This window comes from Eimeria acervulina, genomic scaffold (assembly GCF_000499425.1).
Source record: "Eimeria acervulina Houghton genomic scaffold, Eah_scaff1334, whole genome shotgun sequence".
Lineage (NCBI taxonomy): Eukaryota > Apicomplexa > Conoidasida > Eucoccidiorida > Eimeriidae > Eimeria > Eimeria acervulina.
In genome coordinates this window covers 1-8,417 of record NW_013549271.1, presented here as the reverse complement: position 1 = coordinate 8,417, position 8,417 = coordinate 1, and the positions used below count along the sequence as shown (strand labels likewise).

General features: G+C 53.5%; 2 protein-coding genes across 2 annotated transcripts; both read left to right on the top strand.

The window, feature by feature from the left end:
* Window positions 1–4,094, top strand: EAH_00058650 (Sec14'Sec14, related; the record flags this gene model as incomplete). The annotated part of the gene is made up of 6 exons (XM_013393643.1): window positions 1–415; window positions 689–873; window positions 1,087–1,420; window positions 1,565–2,009; window positions 2,184–3,500; window positions 3,673–4,094. Coding segments are annotated over 6 exons (3,118 nt in total), but the record flags the coding sequence as incomplete, so codon positions are not given.
* Window positions 4,095–6,998: 2,904 nt separating this feature from the next.
* EAH_00058640 (hypothetical protein) lies at window positions 6,999–8,230 on the top strand (the record flags this gene model as incomplete). The annotated part of the gene is made up of 4 exons (XM_013393642.1): window positions 6,999–7,064; window positions 7,506–7,652; window positions 7,776–7,870; window positions 8,126–8,230. Coding segments are annotated over 4 exons (413 nt in total), but the record flags the coding sequence as incomplete, so codon positions are not given.
* Window positions 8,231–8,417: the final 187 nt, after the last annotated feature.

Sequence of the window (8,417 nt, the reverse complement as noted above, 5' to 3'; positions counted from 1 at the left end):
AGGAAGTCCCTGCGGCGAACCTGGCCGTTCCTCGTGTGCTTCACGTAGCAGCACTGAAGGAGGAGGGCCAGATGAGTACGTGAAGGCCCTGCAGGAGGCAGGAAAGTACGCTTTGTGGGCACCGCTGCTGCGTGACACATTTCTTTTAGAGGAGCCGTCTCTGTTGTTGGGACAGATTTGCTTCGACGTAACGGCAGACGACCAGCGAGGATCTTGGCTGCTGCCGGAAGAGCTGTTGAGTCATCAGAGCGAACCAGCTGATGAGGATGGTAATGACAGGCAGCTTTTTACGAACACGCCAATTACTGAAGACGAGCAGCAGGCAATAGACGAGGTTTTGCTGCAGCTGTTGGGGCTGCAGAAGCAGGAAGATGCAGCGAATGCAACACAACAATGGCCTGAAGCGCTACTGGGGGTACAACCCGTCTGGCTGGAGCACTTGGTTCTGCGATATCTGTATAGTTGTTCTTTTGACAAACAAAAGACCTTCGACCTTTTGCAGTCCACTCTCGCTTTTCGCACCCAGCAGCTCCCTGTGAGTTGCCTTCGGCTGTCCCTGAAGTGGCTTGCTTTACCCCATCCCCACATAGTTTTCATTTTAGGAGTAGTGTTTCGCGAAAATCATTACGACTCGTACGTGCTCGAACGTAGATATGCTTTCTTGTGTGGGCAGTTGCCTGCGTCGTAGGTGCTGGAGTCTGAGGTTTATCATGAGCTTCGCAACATGGGCGCGTGCTATTGGCACGGAAGAGACCGTAGGATGCGGCCATTGCTTGTCATTTCACTCCAGAGGCTACAACAGCTGCAGCGAGAGGCAGCAGTGGAAGAGAAGGTGACGCGTCTTGTCATTTTCTGCTTGGAGTTCTTCCTAAGGTCAGCTGCTTAGTAGTGGTGATTCGTACCGATGGTGGGGAACTGTCTGGAAAGAGCCCTTGGCTCGTGCGTTTAGTGCTGATGTTGCATGACGATGGCGAGCAAAAAGTTAATCCGGGCTTTCTAAACGTGTATGTTTTAGCGTGTATGTTTGGTCGGTGTGCTGGCCTAAAGCATTGTGACGGGTATGTGTGCTTGCAATGGCCAATGCAGGTATCTGTGCGTCGCGGGAGTCGTGGAGAGCTGGTGCATCCTCTGTGACCTGAACGGTACATCCATATCAAGCTTCCCATTGCCACTGCTTCTGAGATTAGTACAGTTGATCCAAGGGTCGTACCGGGGCCGCCTCTATCGTTTCTATATCCTCTATGCTCCACGGCTATTTCACTTCATAGCCAAGCCGTTGGTCTCGTCTTTGCCGACAACTACGGCAAAGAAGCTTCGAGTGTTTACAAATCCTGATGACTGGGATCAGGAACGACGAACGCAGTTTGCTGCCCACCAGCTTGAGAAGAAGTACGGGGGAACAGCTCCCGACATATCAGAGGTACTCATAATCACTCTATCCAACTCGTTTACGGCTGTTTTTTCATGCAGACCCTCCGTAGTTCAGAGGCGGTCAAATCAAAGTACGTTGTGAGTCATAACTCAGCCTGTTTAAAAGATGCTCATTTGTGCGGCTTGTGCGCAGCACTGGTACCCCTTTCGCTTCTTCCCGGGGCCATTTGAACCAGAGTGTGGAGCAGGCCAGAACGGCGCCCCGAAGACAGTCGTCCGTTGGGAAAGCGAACAGGCACTGCATGTTAGGGTGCATCCACTTGTGCACACTGGAGTTTCTCTGCATACATCCTTAGTATGGAAACGTGGGGCTGAGGAACAGAGCCCGCCTTTTCGATATGCGGCATGGCTTCGCCATCTTCCTGAGCTTTATTTGGCTCCATCAACTGTAGGCTGGGCAAAAAGCATGCTCAGCAGTCGTCTACAAGGACATCATGATTTTCTGGTCCAGCAGACTAGGCACCAAGGGGGGCTGACTGGATTTCCGAATGCTCCGAATTCGTCGGGTGAAGCGCGGAATGGAACACCTCAGGCTCCCAAGGGTGTAACTGTGTCTTTTTCTTTGAGAAGCTCTTCTTGTGAGTGTCTACCACCTTTTTCATCGGTTACGCCCTCAGCAGAAGGTCCCGTTTGCTCAACGCCTACTTCGTCAGATTTGTTAAATCCTCCTTTTGCCCCTATAGCCCCTCCGTCAGGACAGATGAGAGCAGGAATGTATCCTCCACAGCGTTGACTGTGAATTGTGCTTTCAGGTTTGTCGCTGGCGGATGAGACAGGTGGTTCCCAAAGCGTTGGAGCAGGGCAAAATCTTTGCATGATGGAAGCAGGGAGTATCCCGCACGGCGTAGAGGATGCAGATGGGCGGTGTTGGGAAAGTCCCCTGGGTCAAACGGCCATCTACACTTCTAGACTACAGGTTGAGGATACCGTGAAATCAGCTCAAAGCCATTTGGAAGGGAAAGGGCAGGCTGTATATGAAGGTCATTCTGTGGGGTCGCCATTCTTTAATGCTGACAGGAGGGAACCACCGTTAGCAGACTTGCCTGCCCGCGAGGAACGCCAGTGTGGAGACTCCCCTCAGCAAGCCTCATCTGCTCATGCTCCCCAGCGAGCACAAAATAAGCGATCCCCTCCATCCTCCCCTTCTTGTGTAATGCACAGCGCTGCAGGGAGGGATTTGCATGCTCATACTTATTGGGCCCTTGACGATTCCTGCGTCCAGCTTGGCACCCACACTGAGAATCAATCCATGCCTGGTAACAATGCCACAGTGACGCAATCGCATGAATTTTCTCCCAAGAACTCTTGTTGGGAAGATCGGCGGCGAGTATTCACAGCACCTGGTGACCGGCGCGACGGAAGCACTGTCGAAAATATTGAAGCTTCATTTTATCCTTCAGCAAACACCAGGTGTCTGAGAACGCCAGGCCCGCAAGAGCTTAGTGCTGGGAGAATGGCTTGTCAACCGGCTACACCATCGCCTCTACAGCACCCGCATTCACCAGGCTCGCCGGATGGCACCTGTCGCACGGTGTCGATTTCGACATCAGGCGCACTTGAAAGGGCCTTGGGCTCTCCTCCAAGTGCCGCATGGCAAGCCGCTCCTTCATGCGAACGATCCCCAAAGTGGAGCGTCTGTGCTTGCAGGACTTCACCTCCTTTTCCATGCGATGGAGTGAAGGGGTTTTCTAAGGAAAAGAGGGTTCCTTGCGCGTTTCGTCCGAGCACTACACAATGGGCTGCCCACTATCCCCATGCAGTGGCGGCAGCAAATAAGACGGCAAATATGAAGGCGAGCGGGGGGGGGGAGCCTTCGGACCGGGGATTGCACCACGCCAATTTCCCCGCAGTCGTGTCACACCTAGATACCCGGAGGCTGCGCGTTCAAGGATCCTCACAATTTCTTTTGCCTGTTGCTGCTGAGCCTTCTCCCAGTGTGTCAATATACTCGGGAAGCAGTCGCTCAGAAGCATGTTTGGCTTGTGAGGATCTCTCCAACTTCCAGGGTGGAATGACTTCGCCGACAGAAGAAGCTGACAGTCAACTTCAAGGGCAGGGAGTGCAAAAGCGTAAGGATGGGGATACAGCCGTGCAGCATTCAGCCCCACTAGGGCGCCCGTGCTCCCATGTGAAATGCTCAGAGCAGCAGCCCAGCGCGACAGCCGGGGTGTGTATCGAACCACAACCATCTCGTGTAATGGAACTCCGAAGGTTAAAACGTGTGATGCGAGCACTGTACAGCTCGGTCTCTGGGACATACCGACGTTCTGAAGACAAGCAACAACTGGATCACTACGATGCGACGCCAGGAAAAGCCCACACGAAAAGACTGTACAGGCGGCACGCTCGAAACAAATTGCAGAAGACTGAGAAAATACAGCGTGATATCGTTGAGCCGGGAAGACGCCATCGCATTGGATTACGAAGGCGACTACGCCGTCGGCTGCTCCCGCAGAATTGTCATGCGACGGCCACCTCTTGCGCAGGAGGCATTCCGAAACCAGCAGGCAAGCGACGTTATTATAGGCGAGTCAGGCTCTACCGCAGAGGCAGAGAGGCTATTTCAAGCACGCGCTTTTCATTCCGGGAAGGCGCTGTGCGTTCAAACAGAAGTGACTGCAAAGCATACGCCGAATCAACGAGTGATGCAAGAGTACCTTTGAGCATTTCGGGTGCGGGCGGTACTTCAAAGCGTCTCATTCGGCTCCCCATTTCCTTTTCTGATCGTGTTCGGCGCGGAACGCTTGTGATCGCCCGGAGCATGCAAAGTAGAGCCCGGCGTAGTGGGACAATATAGCGGCGCCCCGCATCACCATCGGACGGGCTGCCGGCGTTCAAGCGTGCAGCCTTGACACTGGCGCATCTTGTGTACTACACTGCTCTCGAAATTGTAGGTGCATTTAGAACGGAGACTGCGACCCAGCTGCTTAGCTGGACCCTAGGGCAACTGTCTCGACAGGCTGCGCAGACCCAATCCAATCTGGGGCCGTTCGGTGCCTCCATTAGCTGTTGCTGCTCGAGGATCCCTAGTATTGTGGCTTACCCGATCATGTGACGATAGGCGGAGTCATTCTGTTGGCTTGAGATGGAAATAGGATGCCCTCTTTGGTGCACTGCGTTTCCAGTGGTGGTGCACCGGAGGCGTGGCTCTACCTTGAGACGATGCTTAGCCCGATCTGCTTGAAAAAATGTCATCAATAACGATTTATATGTGCGTATGGCGGGTCAAAATTTAGTTGGTCAAAGGCCTATAGGCCTATAGCCCGTGCATGCATCTTGAGCACTCATTTTACAACATGCTGCCTCTTAGCTGCCGTCATTGTGGTCGGTATTGATCTTTGTTCTCCACTAGGAGGTGAAGTACACGGCAAAACTCCAGACCTCAGTAGCACCATGTTCTTTTAGCCGATATTTACGTGCTTACGCAGTTTGCAGCTCTACGGCATCGGTACTTCAGCCCTGTGGAAAAATCAACAAACTACGGTCCGTGCACCCTGCAACAGGGTGGGATCTGCCGAATGCTGGAGGCGGGCGTGAATCTTCGCATCCATATACGTGCTGCCCGACAGCAATTTTTGCCAGAACTAAGTGGCACTATGCTCCCTCAAGCTGGACTATCGCTGCACACCGGTGGAGCTGCGCTTCTGGAGACAAGCCAAGTAAAGCCAAGAACACGTACCTCCAGTATATCAAGGACCTTAACGCGCCAGAAAATTACAAAACAAAGCATTATGTGTTTCGCACAGAAAAATGTTCGCAGTGGGCGGAGGCAGCTGCCAACATCGAGCTGCGCTAACCGCCTCTGCAAGAAACATATTTGAAGAAATCACCTGCTTCACACAAGCCAAACGGAGTCTCAGCACCCCGTTATGTGCAACTGGACGAGTGTAAACCCGTCGGTCCGTGTAAATTTATAAGAAGTGGAGATACGCGCAATGACAACTGTGTCTCACGGTCGTTGTAGGAGAACCCTTGGGCCACTCTGCATCGCTAACCACGCAATCGAAGAGGACCCAGAAGCCGTGATATCTGGCTTGACTTCAACGTCGCCACACGTCGCAATCTTGTGCGTCTTGCTGAAGATTTTGTGTGGGCGTGGTGCTGCTGTCCAGGTCGCTTGTAGAGCAGCTTCCCAGTTGCTGTGACCTTGAAACGCTTATCAATGGAGCCTCTCGACTTCTGCTTTACTGCTGCAACGCGAACTGCACGACGCATGTAAAGGCCGTATGGAACTGTTGGCAAATTGGGCCCAGGTTGCAGACCGTGGATGGGATGCTTCGAGCAAGACGTACTACAGAGCAAGCCACTTGCGCCACTATTGAAGGGCTGTGCCCGCCGCCCCTTACCGAAGAGGCAGCTAGCTTTGATAGTTTGTGAAGCTCTGCAATACAACGGCTGTAGCCACGCAACTTGCTGCTGCGGAACCTTCCAGCAATGCCGGTAGTCTTGTGCGCCCGTGGGGCGTAAACCCCGGTGTGATGCTGAGCTTGCTACGGCGTTCCATTTCCGCCACTCACTCCTCTGAAGTGTGGAGTCAACCATTCCCCTACTTCCTTCAATGGCGGATACAATAAATCTATCAGTCCACCCCAGTCGATGAAACTGAGACAGCCGACTGGGCTGCGGGGTTGCCCAACGTTGAGGCAATACCACCGCAAAGCCCGCATCTTCTGCTGAAATAGGAGATCCTGCACATACTGCTAGGTTCATTGCGGAGGCTGCTAGAAGGAAGAGTGGGAGAAACTTCCCAACGGACCGCCTTGGTTTGCCACTGCTGCTCCAACTCATCCCTCCTCTACTCTGCGCAACTCCCGACTTTCGTGGCATTCCTTCGTCTCGCACCTGCTCCGCTATGGAGCTTGCAGTGATAACTGGGACCGTAGCATCCTGCATTTGTGATACCTTCTCCTCTTTAGCCCAATTTTGCACCTTCTTGTTCATTTGAGAAAACCCGCGACATTTAGCCTCCGTATCGACGGGCGCCACACAGCTCCTCTCGATTTTTGCTTCTCGCGATAGTACGGCTTGATGCCTAGAATGCAGAGACACAGCCCTACGAAGCGCTGGTGAGGCCGCATGAATAGAAGTAGCGTGCCCTCGAAATGAGCGGGGCTCGTTGTGCGCCCTTGAAGAGGGCGATAAGGAGGTGCGCCGTTGTGCCAAGAATCCTGAAAATTTCAGCTGCTGTGTGTGATGCTCCACTTGATGGCGAGACTGGAGTGTAGGCGCTTGCGCTGTTAGCTTCGGCTCCCTTAATTGTATCCGCCGCCCCCTACCAAACTGACACCCTGCATGCGCGGCCAGCACCCTAGTTTTTCGTTGGGCCACCTTGAACAGTTGTCTTCCTTCCATCGACAACGAGGGTTGCTCTGTCCTGTCACCGCTAGATCCTGACACCGCTCGCATGCTTGCTACCGTAGGCGTTGAGGATTGGCTAGACATTTGGGACCCAAGAAAGTAAACTTTCGAGAAGTCGGCCAGGCGCTTCCCCAACGTTGAGCATCTTCGTATCCCGGTACCTTCACCGGTTTGTAGAGCACTGAGAAATGCGTTGCCAGCGCTAAAAGATGTTGACGACCGTGCCCTTCTGGATTGCTGCTGCTGGATTGGCCCTTCAAGACGTCGTAGACATAGTGGGTTTCGATTGATTGCTGATGGCAGCCTTGTTGAGCCTTCACTATTAGTCCTCGAGTCGGATTCAAGCCTCCACCCACGACGGATGTGCCTTTTGTTTTGCAAAGATGTCAACGTTGTCCCCAGCATATCAGCATTGTTCTGCTTGCTTGTTTGTGGGCCTCGCGCTTCATTGCATGCCGCAGTAGATAAAGGGCTGCAGCGTCGAGGCTGCACTTTCGCAGGTGGTGGCCCACACATCCGCATTAAAACAATGCTCTCGCAAGATCCTTCCAGAATGTCCAGTTTTGACGCTTGACTCTCCACGCAGTCATAACGAAACGCCTGTGTTTGGGCTTCCGGTGCCAAGGTTGTGCAGGCATCGGAAGTTGTGACACACGTCGTCGCTCCGCTCGGAGGAACTGATTGTGATTGCCGTGCGTGGTTATACTCCCCTGCAGTGGCAAACAAGCTTGACCAGCCATCGCATTGCCCTTCAGCAACAGCACTCGCCGAAGTTTCCCCAGGGGCAGCATGTGGCAGTGGCAGTTGAAATCGTTCAGCTGACGTGCTTGCGCGTGAGCTGCAGACGCTGGATGGCTCTGCCGGTGAGTTGCTTTCCTTCAATCCCTCGCGTTCCGCCGGGGTTGGCAGCGCTGACGTTGTAGCGGCTGCGGTTAAATCTTTCGCTGTCGTGGCTGCCGCGCACCATGCCGTTGTCTGGCTCCCAGCCACAGGTGTTGGCAAGCATATACGCAAAGGATGCAGCAAGGAAACGCTACCAGCTGAAGATTCCTGGCGGGAAGAAAACCGCACTGTCCATGTGGTGGGTACTTTCGGGGCGTCCGCAACTGCAGCTGAAAAAAGAGAGTGCTCAGGTAGAAGCTGAGCCTCTCTTTGAATCCGGAACTCCTCTTTTGCTTTGTCAACGGACGAGCTCCTAGGAGTTCCCTCAGCTGTGCCTTTGTCCACAGCCAAATTCAACGAACTTCCTGCGGTCCCAGCCTGGCTATTCCTGAGATGTAGGATCAGAAAATCATGATGTCCTTGTAGGCAACTGCTGAGCATGCTTTTTGCCCAGCCTACAGTTGATGGAGCCAAATAAAGCTCAGGAAGATGGCGAAGCCATGCCGCATATCGAAAAGGCGGGCTCTGTTCCTCAGCCCCACGTTTCCATACTAAGGATGTATGCAGAGAAACTCCAGTGTGCACAAGTGGATGCACCCTAACATGCAGTGCCTGTTCGCTTTCCCAACGGACGACTGTCTTCGGGGCGCCGTTCTGGCCTGCTCCACACTCTGGTTCAAATGGCCCCGGGAAGAAGCGAAAGGGGTACCAGTGCTGCGCACAAGCCGCACAAATGAGCATCTTTT